At 39.2% G+C, this 21,090-nt stretch overlaps 2 protein-coding genes across 2 annotated transcripts; one reads left to right on the forward strand and one right to left on the reverse strand.

The window, feature by feature from the left end:
* Nucleotides 1-100: 100 nt before the first annotated feature.
* On the reverse strand, nucleotides 101-3,884 carry LOC134661739 (uncharacterized). Its single transcript, XM_063517920.1, has 5 exons — nucleotides 3,636-3,884; nucleotides 3,373-3,507; nucleotides 2,532-2,702; nucleotides 1,910-2,069; nucleotides 101-1,773 (listed from the first exon to the last, which is right to left on the reverse strand). Exons 1-5 carry the CDS (start codon nucleotides 3,882-3,884, stop codon nucleotides 101-103), a joined length of 2,388 nt encoding a protein of 795 aa, XP_063373990.1.
* A 671-nt stretch (nucleotides 3,885-4,555) lies between these two features.
* LOC134661741 (atypical kinase COQ8B, mitochondrial) lies at nucleotides 4,556-21,076 on the forward strand. The gene is made up of 10 exons (XM_063517922.1): nucleotides 4,556-4,730; nucleotides 6,224-6,754; nucleotides 7,807-8,023; nucleotides 10,932-11,059; nucleotides 12,458-12,539; nucleotides 14,444-14,559; nucleotides 16,519-16,681; nucleotides 16,785-16,987; nucleotides 19,048-19,200; nucleotides 20,801-21,076. Exons 2-10 carry the CDS (start codon nucleotides 6,227-6,229, stop codon nucleotides 21,074-21,076), a joined length of 1,866 nt encoding a protein of 621 aa, XP_063373992.1. The 5' UTR covers nucleotides 4,556-4,730; nucleotides 6,224-6,226.
* The last annotated feature ends 14 nt before the right edge of the window (nucleotides 21,077-21,090 follow it).

Genomic DNA, 21,090 nt, shown 5'->3' on the forward strand with positions numbered 1-21,090 from the left:
CTGGAAGATCACATTGCTAAATATTCCTTCATGTACAGCATTCACTTATCAATTAAAAAATTAGCTCAGCACCTCAAACTCAGCAACTTCATTAGCAACTCTAATTTTTCTTTCTACGAGTTTTATTACTGGCAGGTTTGATGTCATCTGTGTTACTTTGAACCCTTGGTGATTTACGTATGACTGGTGATTTTTTTGCTTTAGCTGACTTCTGCACATTACTTTTAACTTCAAGTAAATCTGGCTGCACAAAATCATCATCATCTTGATTTGGTTGTAATTGTGCTTTTTTGGGAGTAATCTTTCTTTTTTGTGGGGCCTTACTGTCAAGATTATTTGTACTTATACTTTTATCAGATTGTTTACTTTCTTTTATGTGTGTAACTTTTCTTTTTCTTGGTTCTTTTTTATCACAGATATTAAGTACTGTTAAGCATTCTTCAATAGAGCTAACATCAGCTGGCTCTTTAGCTTTTTTAGGTGTAACCTTTCTTTTTCTTTGCTGCAAATTTTCTGAATTTGATACAGCTGCTAAATTTTCAGCATTATCTTCTATTACTCCCTCTTTCACAGCCTTTTTAGGAGTAACTTTCCTTTTCCTTTGTACCTTTGTATCAGCACTTGATTGACAATCGACAGGAATTTTTAAATTGACTTCTTGATTGCTGTCTTCTTTTTTTACAATTTCTTTTTTGGGATTTATTTTTCTCACTTTTGGAACTTTTGCATTTGGAACATTCAATGTTACCCCATCTACATCAAGTTTCAAGTTTTTCAAATCTTTTTTCACAGCTTTTTCAGCTGGCTCTTTAGCTTTTTTAGGTGTAACCTTTCTTTTTCTTTGCTGCAAATTTTCTGAATTTGATACAGCTGCTAAATTTTCAGCACTATCTTCTATTACTCCCTCTTTCACATCCTTTTTAGGAGTAACTTTCCTTTTTCTTTGTACCTTTGTATCAGCACTTGATTGACAATCGACAGGAATTTTTAAATTGACTTCTTGATTGCTGTCTTCATTTTTTACAATTTCTTTTTTGGGATTTATTTTTCTCACTTTTGGAACTTTTGCATTTGGAACATTCAATGTTACCCCATCTACATCAAGTTTCAAGTTTTTCAAATCTTTTTTCACAGCTTTTTCAGCTGGCTCTTTAGCTTTTTTAGGTGTAACCTTTCTTTTTCTTTGCTGCAAATTTTCTGAATTTGATACAGCTGCTAAATTTTCAGCACTATCTTCTATTACTCCCTCTTTCACAGCATTTTTAGGAGTAACTTTCCTTTTCCTTTGTACCTTTGTATCAGCACTTGATTGACAATCGACAGGAATTTTTAAATTGACTTCTTGATTGCTGTCTTCATTTTTTACAATTTCTTTTTTGGGACTTATTTTTCTCACTTTTGGAACTTTTGCATTTGGAACATTCAATGTTACCCCATCTCCATCAAGTTTCAAGTTTTTCAAATCTTTTTTCACAGCTTTTTCTATCTTAACATCTAGTGGGTCAATTTCTTCTTTAACTTTCATGGGAGTTGTTTTCTTAGGTGACTTTATGCCTCTAGAAGGGCAGATGTCATTGTTTAAGCACTCCTCGCAGTTTGGGCCAATGGGTAGGCAGATAGTTTGTCCGAAGCCTACAAGTAGGTGGTTGACCTCACCCCAGTGCTCAAAAGGCAGCCAGTCCTCCAGGGCCTTGCGGGTGTCTTCCGGAGTGGCTGTTGGCTTCTTCACCCAACCTATCCTGTTACTAATCCTGTGCACATGGGTGTCAACACCTGCAGAATGAAATGTGAGTTTAACATATGGGAGTTCCATAATATAACAAAAAGTAGCTAATTATACTTTATAGTTCAACTTTCTTATGCTTAAAAATCATTCACTGTGCCAAAAACTAATAATATAAGAAATTACCTATGCCAGTGACCTTGTTCCAAGCAACACTCATACAAATATGTGCTATCTTGGGGCCAACTCCAGTCAGCTTGCAAAGTTCCTCTACCGAGTCGGGTATGTCTCCGTTGTACTGCTCTTTCAAGGTTTGTGTTGTCTTCTTTATGTACCTCACTTTAGTCTGTTCACAAAAATATGTATTTTTAGATCGTTATAATAAACCAGTGAACATATTCATTCCAAAATACTTGTGAGACATTTATTCAAACTATGCATTTAAACTAAACTAGCTATTATGCCCTAAAAAATCATGTTATTAGTATCTAAAAATTATCTATTAAAGAGTTGGAATATTTTTCTTAATTAATAAAACATTTAAGATATGTATTGACAAATATCAAAATAGCTAATATGTATTGCTATGCCAGTAGTGTTTTGTATGTATGTATGTTTGTCACTTTATTGCACAGGTTTACATAAAACAGACAAAACAAAACAAAAATGTTATGTAAAAAGGGCAAACTTATCCCTAAACGGGATCTCTTCCCGCTAACCTTTGTTTTAAGAGTAAGACTGGAATAATGTCCTATTAAAGTTACAAAATTGAAGAAATCTTTCTATAACTTCTAGTATAAGTAGTTACCTTCCAAAATCCCACAGGGTATATCAGCTTCCCCAGTTCATCATTGCTCATGCTCAGCACATTGTCTATGGTGAGCCCTCTCTCTCGAAGTCGCTCCATGGCCGCAAATGTAACCTCGTCCTTTGTTTGGCTTGATAGTATCAAGGAAATGAGATGCTGGTATCTGATCACCTGTAACAGTTATTATTTGTCATAATCATGAATTACCCGTTTTTAAATTAATTTTGTATTGGAACGAGGAAGGCGAAGGCGAAGAACAAAAGTAACGGACATACTCGAGCATATCGACCAACAAAAGTGGAAGTGGAAAGGCCACATGCTGCGTGACAATAGGGAAAAATGGAGCAAACAAGTGACGCACTGGTACCCACTAGGCTGTAAGCGCAAAAAAGGCAAACAAATAACCAGATGGGAAGATGACATCCAACTTACTCTAGGACCCAACTGGACCAGAGTAGCCCTGGACAGACAGCACTGGAAAGAGTTGGAAGAGGCCTATGCCGACAGGCACACCACACTAAGAGACATTCTATAATTTATATCTCACAAACCAAATATCTAAATCTGTATTTACAAGAGTCTCTTATATGGATTAAAGGCTTATTTTATTTAATTTTAATTGGGAAAAGGCATGGAGAAAGTAGATTAATTTTGTACAGTGTACCCACTGCCATGGTTGAAACTTGGCAGAAGGAGATATACATAGATAGCATTTTTATAGAGTCTGTGTGGAAAGAGAAGAGTCGCGGAATGTATCGGGCCCAATACATCCCACGACTTCTCTTTCCGAACAGACTACCAGGAAAACCAGAGCATTTACAATTTATCAAAAAGAACTTACTTCAGGTGGTGCTGTAGGATCAGAAGACATGTGGCAACCCATAGTATCCACGGGGGCATCTTTATTGGCCCTCATGTTTCTCAGGTTGAGGAGAAAGTCCTGCCAGTGAGGTGGTTCCCAAAGGCCTTTGGCTTCCTGTAAAAGTTGTTTAGTTCAGTTTAATTTTCAAATTCAAAAGCGCCAAAATGGCCCTGAGTCTTACGAGGTTAAAATATTAGTGTCAGCAAACTGACACAAACGATCGCTGTATAGTGTTAAAGTACCTGTTTGACTGGAGATTCGTTTTCATATTCAATTTTGATGTGAGGTTTCTTTTCATATTTGAATTTGCTTAAATCTAGACTGGGACTTTTATTTTGAGCGTAGCTTATGTCTTCCTCTGGCTCTATTTCCTGATCTTGCAATTTTATTTGTGAATTGGCTTCATCCTTGTGTTGAGATTTATTTTTCTTTACATTACTTTGTGCAGTTGCAGTTTTCTTGGTTGCAGCGGTCGCTCTTCCACGTGGCATTCTGATATACAAAGATAAGTTAATTTTTTTTTTTTTTTTTTTTTTGTTAGAATGGCTTTTGCTGCCAGGGCACTTTGCCAATGTCAAGTTTAGTTATAATATAAGGACAAACTGAGGAGTGCACCTAATATGATTTAGCCCAGAATTTTGAATTTAGAGAATTATACACTTATAAAAATAGTTTTAATAATATAACATTAGCAATAAACACATATAGCTGAACATACATAAGAAATATTTATAGACTTATATTATTTTTATCAATAAAATATGCCAACAGTTTTAATACATTGGGTTCAGAACTAGCCAGAAGAGATTTGACATTACAGGGGAGGCAGACTTTGAATTTTATCAAGAGATCGTATAAGGAAAGACGGTTCAACGGACATTCGAAAAATATATGTTCAATAGTACCTACACCATACCCATAAGTTAATTAAGTACGCTCTCCTTTTTAAGATTTCAATTTCCTAAAGTCAAGCCAACCCAACCTAGTCCAGTGTTGCCAACTCGTAATTTGAAAAAGTGCCAGACTTATGTCTAGATTATGCCATTTGGCCACGAGACGCGAATGTAAATCGCCTATAGGTTAAAAAATAAGTAGCTACGTTAGGGACGTCAAAATTACGAAAAAAAAAACAAATATATGAAACAGCTGTCATTTAGTCATTTGTCAATTACACATTCAAAATTGTCGTAGAAGAAGTAGCAAAATTCCGAGTTTACTTTAATAATTTACCTAGTAAATTAAGTTGGAGTTCTGTTAATATGTTAAATTCATCGACTTAATTTTGTAATATTCAATTAGTGCTTTGTCATTTCTATGATTTGTGATAGAATTGCAAGGTAAGTTTTATTTACACATACTACAACAACCGCACCTGCGATATATTCTAACAGTTTTGCATGAAAGCGGTGATATATTAAAGCGATTGGAACACAAAGTGTCTAAATAATCAATAAATATTTTTTCTGGAGCATTGTTATGGGAAAATTATCTCATATTATGCAATAACCTATGACCGTGATTTTATTAGGCCTTGAGTTTCACACCTCATTCTTACCGCCTACACCGCGAATGCAGTTGGCATATAATTGCTACTTTAATTTTTCCTATAGTTTACTATGTAAATAGCAAGCTTAACAACAAATAGCGATTAGTATTTCAACATAACCCTTTATCTTAATAGGTTGCATTGCAAAATGTGTACATTAAGTCGCCCAAAGGGCCATTTTGTAAAGGTATTTGTACAAACCTTTCATCTCTGTCTGTATTTGTCTCTCGGCTGATATACTACTAAATAGATGACCCATTATGGAAAGGGCTTAAAATTGCCATAAAAATGTATGTTCAGTTATTTTAAATTCGTTAAAATCAGACTTTAATAATGTGACCATGTAGTTAACAATACATATATAAAATAAGCCTTTTCTGTCCCCATAGACTAGGAATCCTCTAGACTGAGTTTAGAGCCTTTATTTCATGAAACCGATGCTGCCAAAAATACGGGGGTGCGGCGGGACGAGGTGAGCGAATCCCGTGCCGTGATTGGTCCGTTCAAAGACATGGACCAATCACGGCACGGGATTGACTCGAAGATGGAGTAAAACTACCGTATAAGTGGGCAGTAAGTGTATTGTGTATGCTGAGATTGTAAAATAATGAATTTTGAATGGGTAAAGGATATCTTGAATATCCTAGAACATGGTCTTCAAACTACATATATTTGGTCAACCAGATCTTGACAGTAGAAAAAGGCGACAAATTTGAAAAATATAGGCGCGAAGGGATATCGTCCCATATAAAATTTGTATTTCGCGCCTTTTTTACTGACAAGATTTGGTTGACCAGCTATATCTATCTATCTTAATTTCAAGTTTCATACAATCCACAAAAAGGGAACAGATGGTCGTGGCCCTGGGGTCAAAAAGTTTTAAGACCCCTGAATATCTGTGTTATTTCAAAACAACCATGCAATTTTGCATCAAATTTTTTTTGGTCACATTATGAAATAACCATTGCTTAATTAAAAAGAGAATAATGTATGCATTAGCAAATTATATAAATGCTCTTTAGCATAATGTAGTGGAATTAAAACATAAAATATTATAAGTTATATTTCCAACTACAGTTCATAGATAAAAATAACATTTCATTTGAATACAATACTGCATATTTAACTGGTTTAAGTTTTAATGACTAACTAATGGCAAAATATCCTAACCCTAACTGCTAGTTCAAGTAATTAATAATTATTATATATTTAACTTTCTTATGTATGCCACTGACAATGATTTAAATTATTTATGTAAATAATGTATTAATCAACTAATTGCAGGCAATGTCCCACATTAACGACCTAATCGGCGTAGTACGGGGCCTGAGGTTAGTTGTGGAGGCCGGAGTCAAACTCCAGCGGGAAAATGCTAGAATCATCTGGAATAACTCCACCATTAAGGCTTTCGCTCAAACCTGTCCAACTAACCCCATATCTAACATCAAAGTTAGCCCGGACTTTGGCAAAGAGCTGTTTGACCGGGCTTCCATTGTCGCTCAAGGGTTCCGACAGTATGCAGTAATGAATGTCCCCAATTTTACAACGAATCCAGAGACTAAAGCTGCCATGGATCCAAAGTTGCAAGAGGAGATAGAGGAGCTTAACCGGGAGTTCAACCGGACCTTTGAAAGTTTGGAAAAAGCTCAGTTACGAACGGAACAGCTGAATGATAGAATTCAAGTTCCGTTAGAGAATGTAACTGTGCGGAAGGTTGAGACTCGTACTCCTGAAATCCTAACTGAAATTAAGCCGAGCAGTGTGAGCAGTTCAGGAAAGCCAAAGCCGGTTGCCAAGAAAAAGATTAGAGTAGCAGTAAGTATATAACTTCTTTTACTATTGCAAGGATGACTTTGTGTAAGTTGCATAACGTTTTACAACTTGTAAGTGCATTGGGGTATTGCGGGGTTGGGGGTTGGGGGTAGCTTCGAAACTGAGTAATTTTGAAAATTGAAAATTTTCTAGTGTAGCAACAGTAAACCATATGCTTCTGGTTTATTTTTATTTATTACCTACATATTTTCAAAATTACCCCGCTTTTGAAGTTATCCTAATATGCATCTTATGAAAAATTGAAAAGCAAAACTCTTTTTAATAATATTGTAATTTGCAAGAGGCGTCCATTTATATTTTGAATTGTAAAACATTATGCAATTTTTTAGATGTCAAATTACAATTACAAATTTGCTTCGTTTTTGAATTTACCCCCTCAATAATTAAAAAAAAAATAAGCGCTTAAGACAACTAGATTATCATTTAATTTTATATCATTAGAAAATTTTAAAAACTTTTCAATAAATCTCCTTAGTGAGCTTCTAAAAGGTGCATCCACCTTTCATCGCTGTTAACTTATTTGGAGTAACTATGGAGCAACATTGTGCATTAGGTAACTAGGTACAACACAGTAACATTAGGTAACTAGGTAAGTTACTTAATGTTACTGTGTTGCGTCACTAAAGTTAACTGCGGTATGGATGTAGGGTTGCCAGATGGTCGGGATTCGGCGGGATTCTCCCGATTTTTAGCAAGTGTTCCCGATTCCCGACAAAGTGAAAATTGTCCAGAAAAACAGATTCACGTTATAAAACAATAATTTCAAGTTCCGAACTGTGGTCGAGCGAGCAAGCGACCCGCGTCGAGCCCGTCAGCGCGCGCAAGGGGCGCGCGTGGCGAGTTTGGGCAGGGCAGCTGGCGTAGTGCCAATAATGTAAAATATCGTTGTTTTTAATACAATTAATTTAATTTGAATGGTTTTTTTCCCGACTTAAGGCCCAAAATCCCGAAAAATTGATATTTTTTCCAGATAATAGCGCCTTTCGATCTGGCAACCCTATATGGATGTGTCTAAAATGACATTAATTCCGTAGCTAAGCGAGAACTCAAAAGCCCGCGTAGTCCCATCGTCCCGCCTCGGGCGAATGTTCTCGTTCGGGTCGCTGGCCGCCGGGCTGGGGGTCGGCGCGGTGGCTCAGTACGCGCGCAACACCATCCAGTCCGTCACGGGCAACACGGACGACTCCGCTAACGCGTTCCTGTCGACCGCCAACGCTGAGCGGATTGTGGACACGCTGTGTAAAGTCAGAGGTGAGTCAAATAGTAGTTTGTGTTATAGTTTGTAGCTTTCTAATAGACCCCGAAGGCTAATCCTATTGTCTATTGTTAAGAAAAACCGCTCGTGCCACGTGCCACAACCACCTGCATAAAAAATCGGTACTTCGGTTACTGAGTGCCGGCGAGTCGAACGCTAAGAACCAGTCTAAAATGTGTCATCGATATGCGTAACAAAGGCGCGTTATCGGAGAGCGCACCTACACTGGTTTTTTGAGCGTTGGACTAGCCCGCGCTCAGGTGCCAAATAGAATAATTAGGACCCTTTTTTGCAGGTAAGTAGCACGTGCGGTTTTACTGAACAATAGACAATAGGATAAGCCTTCGGGGTCTACTACAAGCTACAAACTATACAAGGGATCAAAATGATATATTTCTGTCAAGGGCGTACATTGAATCCTGAATGAAGCGATGGATTCTACAATAGATTCTAAAGTAGAATCCTGGGCGTAATGAGTATACCCCGTTATCTAATGCTCAGTTTGGGGGCAAGAGTGATGGGGCAGTTGCGATAATTAATATCGATAAAAAATTAAGTTGATTTACTCACTTATTAACATAATATCTGGGTGACCGAGCTTCGCTCGGAAAACATAAAAACTCGAAAATGCGCGTTTTCCCAGAGATAAGACCTAGCTAGATCGATTTCTCGCCCCCGAAAACCCCCATATAGTAAATTTCATCGAAATCGTTAGAGCCGTTTCCGAGATCCCCGAAATATATATATAAATAAATAAATAAACAAGAATTGCTCGTTTAAAGGTATAAGCAAAGATAAAAAGATCTGATTCTTTCTCACCGTAGGTACATATGAATGATTCTCAAAAGAATCTGTTGAAATGTCAAAGGAACAGAGAAGTAGATTTGAAAAATATTAGAAGACACGAAAAAGGTTTTATAACTTTAAAGAAAAATACTTCTTATTTCTTTACAAAATTGAAGAAACTTACTGCTCTTTGTTACTAGGAAACGGGACTTACTTAATCGTGTACAGGTGTTTAAATTATTTTTAACTAATATTCCCCTGAAAAAAGAAGTGATCCCTGTGAAGTGGTGGAAGAGATCCCTTATACGGATAAGCTCGCCTTTGGACATTGTTTCTGTATCAACTGTGTTGTAACTTGTTTTATGTACAATAAAGTGCTACTACTACACCTGCTACTAATATTTACCCCCGAACTTAAACGGTTTATACAACACTATAGGCACCTAGTACCTAATAAGTCGTCTCTGTACGATTCTATAATTTGTCGCCGTCCTATCTGATGAAAAAGCTGGAATGAATGTCTAGAGCATTCACAAAATAAGAATTTTATTTTGACAAACAACCCTTTATAGATAAATATGAATCGACTAATAATGTGAAGCAACATCACTATTTGCCCCCAAACTGAGCATTAGATAACGGGGTGTAGTAATGAGGGATTCAAGTGTTAACGCCCAAGACGAAATACATACTGCTTTTCACATCAACTATGAGGAAAATAAAAAAATCTTAGTTTTGACATAATCTGATGCTTAAACAGATTATTTAAGCTAAAAAAATAATGTGCAAAAAAATGTAAAAATAGTGTGCTAGAACAGAAAAGTGTTACTTTGATCCCTCCTAGCAGGGAGGAAAAGTGCCACTTTGATCCCTCCTAGCAGGGAAGAAAAAGCTCTTTTCCGAATAGGTGGTGTGAAAAAGTAGTTACTGAACAGTCTGTCTGGTCTTGGTGGCTGTCCGTAGTGAACGTCTTATTTTGTCGTGTCGTTGTCATGTCTCATTTTGAATTTAAATGTCCTTAGTTCAAAATATGTATGTCAGTCAGCCAGTCCGTCAATGGGTCTATGTCAGGTCGCCACGGAGGTTGGAAGCCACGACAGTTACTGAGGGCCGATAAAGCAGAAGAAAATATACAGACATGTTATAAGTACTGTACGGATATGATGGTCGTTCTTGTCTACGTGACAGCGTGATAAAACGGTGTCCGTCACTTTCTTTCCCACGGTGTTAAACAGTGACAGTTATTTTATCACGTGGATAAAGATGGATAAAGCTATCCATAATAGGCTGGCTGGACTCGTGTGCCGCACCATGCTGGGCAGTGTTGGCCGAAACGTTAATGCAATTGAAAATGTTGGCCATTAACCATTATAAATCGAACCTTAAACCGTAACGGGCGATTACAGTTTACGGTTCAATTTATAATGGTTAATGGCCAACATTTTCAATTGCATTAACGTTTCGGCCAACAGTGATGCTGGGGCAACGACGTGCGGCATGCACCATTCAATCGGGTGTGATTGATCTAATATTGCCATAGACAGATGCGTGGAAGTGGAACACTAGTATTCTATTTCTTTTGTTTATATAATAGTTATTTGTACAACAAGAGATCAAAGCTTGATATTTCTTCGAGTGCTTATTTTGAGTCCCGTGCAAGCGAAAGATTCTATACTAGATTCACGAGCGTAGCGAGTGAATCTAATTTAGAATCTTGAGCGTAGTAAGGGACTCAAAAGCGCACGAGATGTAAATAACTTTGATCTCGTGTAGTTCACAAAACTTTTCACCTCAGCAGTGAGAACATATTAGAAAAATGTATTCCTTCTTCATCACTTACCTCTATTCACTCATGTTTTCTTAAGATATACCAACAATTAAGTTTTCACCTCAGCAGCTTTCGAGCTTAAGGGTACTTTGCTACTTAAAAACAGTGAGCAAAGTCGCATTTTGCTCACTGAGTGAGCAAAATCGCATTTTGCTCTATTTGTCTCACTCGGTGAGCAAAATGCGATTTTGCTCATTGTTTTTAAGTAGCAAAGTACCCTTGTTCGAGCTGCTGAGGTGAAAAATAAATTTTCAGAATGGTAAATAAACATTTGAGTGTCTGTCTAATAGGGGCGGCGCTGAAACTTGGGCAACTGCTGAGCATCCAGGACGAGTCGGTGATATCTCCAGAGTTGCAGCGCATATTCGAGAGAGTGCGGCAGTCGGCAGACTTCATGCCTGCCTGGCAAGTGGAACAGGTCACTAAATATTACTTTTTTTATGCACTACAACTGTAAAATAAGCGCTGGTGGCCTAGCGGTAAGAGCGTGCGACTTGCAATCCGGAGGTCGCGGGTTCGAACCCCGGCTCGTACCAATGAGTTTTTCGGAACTTATGTACGAAATATCATTTGATATTTACCAGTCGCTTTTCGGTGAAGGAAAACATCGTGAGGAAACCGGACTAATCCCTAAACGGGCCTAGTTTACCCTCTGGGTTGGAAGGTCAGATGGCAGTCGCTTTCGTAAAAACTAGTGCCCACGCCAATTACTGGGATTAGTTGCCAAGCGGACCCCAGGCTCCCATGAGCCGTGGCAAAATGCCGGGACAACGCGAGGAAGATGATGCACTACAACTGTAAGTATGTTCGCGATAAACTCAAAAAATACTGATCGGATTTTCATGCAGTGTTCACCTATCAACAGACTGATTCTTGAGGAAGGTTTAGGTGTATAGTTTGTTAAGGTTTTGTGTAAGCCTTGCGAAACCGGGGCGGGTCGCTAGTCATACACAAAGAGAATTGACCTGATGACAGTAACAAAGAATCATGGAAATAATGGTTTCAAAGAAACATATATGTCAATATGGTTCTAAAAAATGCCCCAATCTCAGTATAAACATTAGGATGATTAATATATTCAATAAAATAAAAGTGCAAAATTCTCCAATCAGCCATTTTGACTGAAACGCCAATCAGAAGCGAGCTAAGAGGGGTGACGTCATCAATCCTCATTGACCGTAATCCATAAATCCTCACCAAAGAGTTTGGAGGTTCAAAAAAAATATTATTTCGCCACTAAACATTTATTAGGTCCAAAAAATATTATTACACGATGTAAAGTAAATATTTATTTGTAATTAAATAAATAAAATGCTAAATAATACGATATTTCACCAAAAAACTTATTTAATTATTTGGCTGAATGGAACTATCATTGCCATGTTGGCTGTTGGAACCAGAAAAAATTAAAAAGTAAAAAATAATTCATCTTAAATTGCAACCGTGTGAGAGTTTTTGTATAAAATGAGTTATTGTGATTAATGTTTGTAATGTATTTATCATCCCTAATCGTAATATATGGTGCTGAATTGACAATATCATTCGGATTCAAGGGAAAATTCGTAACTGTAAGTATGTAAACCAACTAATTCGTGACGTCACAAATCGCTTGCGAGGCGTTTTCGCGCGAGGTTTAAACTAGCTATAAAAAAATGCAATTATTTATGTTAAATCTTATGAGTATAGCTGAAATATTGTGTTTTTCGGAACCAGTACAAGTGTACCGACAATAATAAAAGGGATTTGAAAATTTGTCATCAAGCCAATTAAATCACTACGCATTAGTCATACAATAAACATTGTTTTATATCGGCAGGTGATGGCGGCCCAGTTAGGAGCGGAGTGGCGAACAAGAGTGCAGCATTTTGAAGATAAACCATTTGCGGCCGCCTCTATAGGTTAGATGTTAACTATACATTTTAAATTCTAGGTAAATACTCGTAATCATGGTATAATAATATACTCCGCCTGGTACTCTCTTCCGAGATTCGCGAATGACCTAACTGTCACTTGCCTACGTCATCATGCTGTTTACAGGTTCTCAAACTTTAAAATGTGGGAGAATTTTAACCAACGGTGAAAATTATTTTAACGGCATTAATTTTAAGTTATTCATGTAGAAACATAGTAAAATAAAACAAATCTATACTGCACTTTTCACTCCTACTCTTACAGTTCCGAATAGAGCAGCCAACCATTTTCGTAACAAAACATTAATTACCAAGCTTACGACGTGAAAAGTTTGGAAAACACTGCGACTGCTGACACTGAGCGAGAAGGAAATAACAATTAATACGCGTTCGACAAGAATGACGGTCAGGGACAAAATGGCGGATTGTCAAATGTGACAGCGCTATCCTGTGTTGCCAGTAGTGTAAACAGAATTACCCGAACGTCTGAAATTTCTTTCGTGAATCGGAAGATATTGCTAACGAATAATTAAAAATGAGGTGATATTGTAAAATTTAAGATAAAATGAAAATTATAAAATTATAAAGAAATATTTTAACTTATTAACCATAGATATAAAGTACCCATGTAACATGTAATGTTGAAATAAAGTGGCAATGTTATTGTGACGTAGGCAAGTGACACTCTGGGAAGAGAAGACCATGTTTTATTAGACCATGCTTGTAATATTACTCTCAATAATCTTATTACACGGCTGTCCAAAAGAAGTACAGTTTTCACGGTGCATGTTTGTATGTTGGGTTATGTTGATGTTGTTACATAGACAGAGACAGAGACATATGGTTTCCGTACAAAGTTTGGACCCATCTTTCGTCCCTTATTAGGGTTCCGTACCCAAAGGGGTAAAACGGGACCATATTACTAAGACTCCTCTATGTCTGTCACCAGGCTGTATCTCATGAATCGTGATACCTATACAGTTTCACAGAGGATGTATTTCTGTTGCCAAAAATACACTAAAAAAAAGCGGCCAAGTGCGAGTCGGACTCGCCCATGAAGGGTTCCGTATTTAGGCGATTTATGACGTATTAAAAAAAAACTATTTACTAGATCTCGTTCAAACCAATTTTCGGTGGAAGTTTACATGGTAATGTACATCATATATTTTTTTTAGTTTTATCATTCTGTTATTTTAGAAGTTACAGGGGGGGGGGGGGGACGCACATTTTACCACTTTGGAAGTGTCTCTCGCGCAAACTATTCAGTTTAGAAAAAAATGATATTAGAAACCTCAATATCATTTTTGAAGACCTATCCATAGATACCCCACACGTATAGGTTTGATGAAAAAAAAAAAAAAATTTGAGTTTCAGTTCTAAGTATAAGGAACCCCAAAAATTTATTGTTTTTTTTTCTATTTTTGTGTGAAAATCTTAATGCGGTTCACAGAATACATCTACTTACCAAGTTTCAACAGTATAGTTCTTATAGTTTCGGAGAAAAGTGACTGTGACATACACGGACAGACGGACAGACAGACAGACAGACAGACAGACATGACGAATCTATAAGGGTTCCGTTTTTTGCCATTTGGCTACGGAACCCTAACAATAGATAATGCGAGTCCGACTCGCACTTGGTTTTTCTTCATTCATCGTCTCAATTTGGTAGAGAGACAACTAGAATAAGTCTTCCTCAATCCATCAATCAATCAAAATCAATCAATGTTTAGATAAATACTGTACTTACTTCATGTACCTAAGATGGACTAATTACCTACCTAACCCTTATATTATACCTAAGAACTGATGTAAAAAGTAATGAAATAAATGCATTTGTATTTGTATTTTGTATTTTTTGTATCCATGACTGTATTCTATAATGTTGACAGGCCAGGTACACCTGGCGGTACTGCACAACGGCATGGAGGTGGCCATAAAGGTGCAGTATCCCGGCGTAGCGAAGGGCATCAACAGCGACATTGACAACCTCGTTGGCGTACTCAAGGTAAACCCGCCATCAGATATATCGGAGCGGCCGAGGTGCTTAAAAATATCTGAACACGCACTCTAACGCCTTGACAATAGAGGCGTCGAAATAAAAGTGGAAAAATTCTTTTGGGTGGGACTTGAACCCACGACCACTGGATCACTAGTACAGTGCTCTGCCATCTGAGCTACCGAGACCGTACCCAATTAAGCGAATATTTCCACCATATATGAGCCCTAGGGAGGCTATAGAGGCGTGTTCAGTATGTTCAGATATAATATTGACAGGCCAGGTTCACCTGGAAGTACAGTCAGCAGCAATAGTTGCTAAGCGGGCGAGGTGTTCAAAATGATCTTAACGCGACTTTATTGTTAAGAGAATAAGAGCGCGTCAAGGTAATTTTGAACACCTCGCCCGCTTAGAAACTATTGCTGCTGACTGTACTGCACAACGGCATGGAGGTGGCCATTATTTACTCGTAATGCATGTTAATTATAAGATGTAATGTTTCGAAGTGATGTATCCCGCCGAGTTTGTTGCCGGTCCCATATTGGGATACCCTCCTCCAATAGGGATGATGACACATGTTGAATTTTATAACAAAATCTAGTAAAATAGATGGCAAACGAGCAATTTATCACAATAATGTAGATATTAAAATAAAATATTGAAAAATTACAAAATTACAGGACCTGAAAGTTTCAAAATTTAAGTTTTTTTTAACTTCTAAAAACGATAAAAGTAAGGGTACCATTCGATTCTTTACATTTCATCCAAAAAAATATTGTATAGCAACTATATACATAAACGCAATATTTCACCGACAAAAACGCAATTTTCTTGTTTTGTCCATACTACAAGATGGGCGATGACGTCACGGCCCCTGGCCGTTTTGTATAGGGCGTTTCGCGAGTGAAGTGCGACTGTCGGACTTTGACTACAATTTCTGACTTTTGTGTTACTTTAATGCAATGGGTCCCATATAGACATTTGATCCTAAAAACAAACCCGATCGATTGATACCATAAAAAAAAAATAGTCATGTAGCCTATTGAGGAGAGATTCAAATCTTCTCGAGGCAGAGGTGTAGGATCGGAGCCGGTGTAGCTTTATTTGACGTTCATAAGCGCATTGTAATATGCCTACTTGAATACATTATATTTTATCTTATTATCAAACCTTAGAAAATTTGTGACCTAGACCTGAAGATGATACTAGACAATGTCATACACTAGTAAAATAAGGACCCTAGAGAAATAATACCTTACATTGACCGGTCTGATCTTATCTATCGCACGCGCATATTTTATATTGCTGTGAATTGTTAAACATCAATATATCACTCTCTCTATTTTTCTTTGAAACATTGATACATGCAAAAATACCTTACATTATTCGGCTTTGGTAGTTAACACATTCATTGCCACCCAGCCAAACAAGACATCCGCGCCAGGACACTAATATTTCGTCATATAAAGCTGTAGTACCACGATCCCGACTATCGGCACAGAATAAATAATAGTACTAAGTACATAAGACTCACTCTCTAACAAAACGCGTCTGTTACGATCAGCACAGATATGGCCGCTAGGTGGCGACAGCGCCACGCGCGGCTTATGGCTTTCCCCAAAATTGGGGCCGAACGGATGTACTTTTAGCTACCTGTAGCAAGCGACGAAATCGCGGAGTGAGACACGCCTGCTAATACTTGACTTGTAAGTGTTGTAAGGACTGTCGCTTCCTTCAACCAAGCGACGACAGTAGGCAGAGTGCCTACCACGAACATCGAAAATCGTTTCCTACCTTCCTGCTATCGAGTCGTCCGGCCTGGGAACGAAATCATAAAATACCTGATATTCGGGTTCTCGGCACTGAATATATGAATGATAGGTTCTATGTTTCTGCACCGAATTTCATTTCCCAAATCACGGTGGCCAAATTTAGTACCTGAAAACTGACAGTAATTATTGTCGTTAGGTGTGGAACGTGTTCCCAAAGGGGATGTTCATAGACAACGTAGTTGAGGTGGCCAAGAAAGAGCTGGCTTGGGAGGTGGACTACCGCCGCGAGGCCGAATGCACCAAACGGTTCAAGACTCTCCTAGCGCCCTACCCTGAGTACTTCGTGCCCGATGTTGTAGGTAAGATCGTGTCAATCGTATTATATTCTGTGGCTAACCACAGGCCGCCAAAATCTACCCGCGCCAACTGAAAAAGAAAAATAAAAAATAATACTTATTTCAGACGAGCTCTGCGCGCAAGAAGTGATAACGACCGAGCTAATAGACGGCGTACCTCTAGACAAGTTCTTCGACGCTCCGTACGACACCCGGCACGACATCGCTTACAAGATCATGCAGCTCTGCTTGCGGGAGATGTTCGTGTTGCGCTGCATGCAGACCGACCCCAACTGGGCCAATTTCTTCTACAACCCCAACACTAAACAGGTATAATATACAAGCTGTTTAACGCGGTACATCGTTTACAAGATCATGCAGCTCTGCTTGCGGGAGATGTTCGTGTTGCGCTGCATGCAGACCGACCCCAACTGGGCCAATTTCTTCTACAACCCCAACACTAAACAGGTATAATATACAAGCTGTTTAACGCGGTACATCGTTTACAAGATCATGCAGCTCTGCTTGCGGGAGATGTTCGTGTTGCGCTGCATGCAGACCGACCCCAACTGGGCCAATTTCTTCTACAACCCCAACACTAAACAGGTATAATATACAAGCAGTTTAACGCGGTACATGGCCTACAAGATCATGCAACTGTGCTTGCGGGAGATGTTCGTGTTGCGCTGCATGCAGATCGACCCCAACTGGGCCAATTTCTTCTACAACCCCAACACTAAACAGGTATAATATACAAGCAGTTTAACGCGGTACATGGCCTACAAGATCATGCAACTGTGCTTGCGGGAGATGTTCGTGTTGCGCTGCATGCAGACCGACCCCAACTGGGCCAATTTCTTCTACAACCCCAACACTAAACAGGTATAATATACAAGCTGTTTAACGCGGTACATCGCCTGCATGACCATGCAGCTCTGCTTGCGGGAGATGTTCGTGTTGCGCTGCATGCAGACCGACCCCAACTGGGCCAATTTCTTCTACAACCCCAACACTAAACAGGTCAGAATGATATCATTCATTCATTCAATTTAAGAACGGCTTTTGTCGGTGCAGCGTGATGAAGTTGTCTCCACCTTGGTCGATCCGAAGCCAGCCCCTTAGTGTCCTGGTACGACACGGCCCCTACATGTTCCTTTACTTGGCTCATATAACTTTTTCTTGGTCTTCCCCTCTCTCTCTTTCCATTTATTTTCCCTTATATGATGTATCTGATGAAGTGGTCGTGTCGTTGCAGATGGCCGATCATTTCTCCTCTTCTATTTTTAATAATGCTAATTAAAGCCGCCTAGAGGCCTATAAAACACCTTCCGTCCCATAGTCATCATACTAACAGATCATACGGCTCTGCCTGTGCAAGATATTGAACCCTAAGTGTAAGGCCTGAGTGGACGCTCGGAGCGGAGCGTTCGGCGGGACGTGCAGCGTGGCGTCGGGCTCACGCGTGATGTGAGCAGCGTGCACTAAGGCCGCTCCTATACGCTTGCATTTGTTTAACATGCACGCCGCACGCCCCGCCCCGCTGCACGCCCAACTCGAGCGTCCACTCAGGCCTTACACTAACTGAGCCAAGTTATCTACAACCGTAACACGTCAAATTCATATGAAAATATAACATTTGTAGCGATACTTTCATTCACTGAGAAAGCAGTGCAGAGTATGTCTACTATAATAAGACGGGGTTTATAAAACTTAAATACAAGCTAGTCATGCGCCGTACGAGAAGTGACATCATCCACAAGATCATGCATCTCGTAATTCTTACAATGTGTGTGTGTTTGTATCAGGTGAAGTACTTTGAGACTATTGTAATGCAACATATGTAATACATACGATGTGTTTGCATTTAATAAATACGTTTTTGGCAAAAATTTAATTTTTGGTACAAACTTTTATCGCTGACTGTACTTTTCTTACGACAGACAACTAATACTCATCGAGACAATTCTAAAAACCCCTAACACAATTAGGTTGCGTTGTTTCATCACAGAGTTCCTATGGCCACCTCCTGTCTCCATCATCAGATCAGTTCGACAGTACCATATTATTGTATTGTCATCAGAACTACATACAGCTGCCAATTTTCATGACGCTACGATCCTTGGAAGATGGTTAAATTAGTTATTTTAGATTCCGTTACATAGTTACATACAGGGGCCTATTTCTCAAACGGTATTAGTCTAATATTATTAGTGTGTTGCCATAGTAACCCATACGATTTGACAGTGCGTGGACTAATAATATTAGGCTAATACCGTTCGAGAAATGGGCCCCAGGTCGACCTAATAAAAGCTTGTTAATAACATACAATGTGAGAACCAGTTTCTTAATCGGTTGTATGAAGTATGTTTTGGCAAACAACCATGTTCCAGGTGATCCTCCTAGACTTCGGCGCGACCCGCGAGTACTCCAAAGAGTTCATGGACCAGTACATTGAGATCATTAAGGCGGCGTCCGACGGCGACCGCGGCGCCATCTTGCGGATGTCCAAGGAGATGAAGTTCCTCACCGGATACGAGTCCAAGGTAGGGAATAGGGAGTATTACTGCAATGTTTTGCCGCCAGAGTGCACCACTAGTGACATATACCATCTTCTTAACCTTTTCAACGCTTTTCGACCCATGCTAAAATGTGGCTTATACGCCAAATGGTTGCAATATGAAGAGCGAAAATAAACCTTATCTGTCAGCAGGAAAATTGCTTTGACAGCGTCCGTCATAGCCTTTTTAGTGGCTGTTGGCGTCATGGGCACGACAGCACTCGACCACTTTAGTGACTCTTGGCGTTGAAAAGGTTAAACTGTTTTTTGACAAGTTTTCACAGACAATCAAATATGACATTGATACATCAAGGCGGTTTGCTTACAAAGGGCCTACCGGGGAACGCGAAATCGAAACTCAGCTATCTGCCTCTTTATCGCTCGAATATGCAAGAGTGTTAGAGAGGTTAGATAACAAAATGTCGACTCTCTCGTTTGCGGTAGACCCTTAGATTGTTTACTTGTTGTTGATGTGGCGCCCCCTACGCAGACTTTCGTGTAATATTCCCTATGAAGGATATATGATATTTTTGTTAATGGTCTCAGTTAAGTTTCTTGTGAGGATCAAATGTCTATACCTATCAGCGGTTGGCAACCTACGGCCGCGGGCCGCTTGCGGCCCATGAACCTGTCACTTGCGACCCGCGAGCCTCCCTGGCTATTTTGTATGTAATATTGACAAACGACAAAGTCTGGTAAAGTCATAAATATTAACAAAGTGCGACCGGCGTCAACTTCGTTAACTACTATGTGGCCCTTGGCTGCTAAAATGTTGCCGACCGCTGGTCTATATGGAACCATTTGTAAATGGTCACGCACTGCGCGGTTTAAGAGGAATTTGCCGAGGTTTTCTAGAGAGACTATATAGTATGGGGTTCTTCTGAAAAATAGTATACAGGTTTTTAAAGGGTCGGCAGGCGTTTACAGGCTATCTATGGCGAGCACTTACCATTACCATCGGGCAAGCAATAATAACGCTTTTTCTGCAACTCCTACTGAAAGTTCCATAAGAGCATCTCGTTCGGTCATTTCCCGGCCCTACCATAGAGAAAAAAATACATATATTGCTCACTCCATACATCAGTTTTAGTACCAAAAAGACTATTAGCATCTAGCATCGAGTAGCGGAACTATCAGTACTGCTACTTGACAATAGATGTAGCACCGACCGGAAAGTCTTATGCTGTTGAGATAAGACTTTCCGGTCGGTGCTACATCTATTGTCAAGTAGCAGTACTGATAGTTCCGCTACTCGATGCTAGATGTAGACACTGAAATTAATAGTCTGATGGAGTGAGCACTCTTGTCTTACTATCTAATACCTTTAAACGAGCAATTCTTGTTTATTTATTTATTTATTTATTTATATATATATATTTCGGGGATCTCGGAAACGGCTCTAACGATTTCGATGAAATTTGCTATATGGTGGTTTTCGGGGGCGAAAAATCGATCTAGGTCTTATCTCTGGGGAAACGCGCATTTTCGAGTTTTTGTATGTGTTCCGAGCGAAGCTCGGTCACCCAGATATTATTTCTCTATGCTACCATTTCATCTCAATACTATTGTACCTCTATGGTTCACAGATAATGGAAGAAACCCACGTGGACACGGTCATGATAATGGGCGAAGTATTCACCAGCACCTCAGGTGAGTTCGACTTCGGCACCCAACGCACCACCCGCCGGATACAAGCGTTAGTCCCCACCATACTGACGCACCGCCTCTGTCCGCCGCCCGAAGAAATATACTCGCTACACAGGAAATTGTCTGGGGTGTTCCTGCTGTGTTCGAAGATGAAAATTAGGATGAATTGTAGGGATATGTTCCAGGAGATATATGAGCAGTATAAGGATAGGTAAAGGTTCCACGCTTC

This window comes from Cydia amplana, chromosome Z, assembly GCF_948474715.1.
Source record: "Cydia amplana chromosome Z, ilCydAmpl1.1, whole genome shotgun sequence".
In the NCBI taxonomy this organism is placed as follows: Eukaryota; Metazoa; Arthropoda; class Insecta; order Lepidoptera; family Tortricidae; genus Cydia; species Cydia amplana.

Coding starts and splice junctions, on each gene's coding strand:
- LOC134661739 (XM_063517920.1), bottom strand. CDS start 3,884: ATGCCACGTGGAAGAGCGACCGCTGCAACCAAGAAAACTGCAACTGCA. Junction 2,703..3,372: donor ATCCTACAGCACCACCTGAA/GTAAGTTCTTTT, acceptor TAACTGTTACAG/GTGATCAGATACCAGCATCT. Junction 2,070..2,531: donor ACCCTGTGGGATTTTGGAAG/GTAACTACTTAT, acceptor TTTTGTGAACAG/ACTAAAGTGAGGTACATAAA.
- LOC134661741 (XM_063517922.1), top strand. CDS start 6,227: ATGTCCCACATTAACGACCTAATCGGCGTAGTACGGGGCCTGAGGTTA. Junction 8,024..10,931: donor CACGCTGTGTAAAGTCAGAG/GTGAGTCAAATA, acceptor TCTGTCTAATAG/GGGCGGCGCTGAAACTTGGG. Junction 12,540..14,443: donor ATTTGCGGCCGCCTCTATAG/GTTAGATGTTAA, acceptor TAATGTTGACAG/GCCAGGTACACCTGGCGGTA.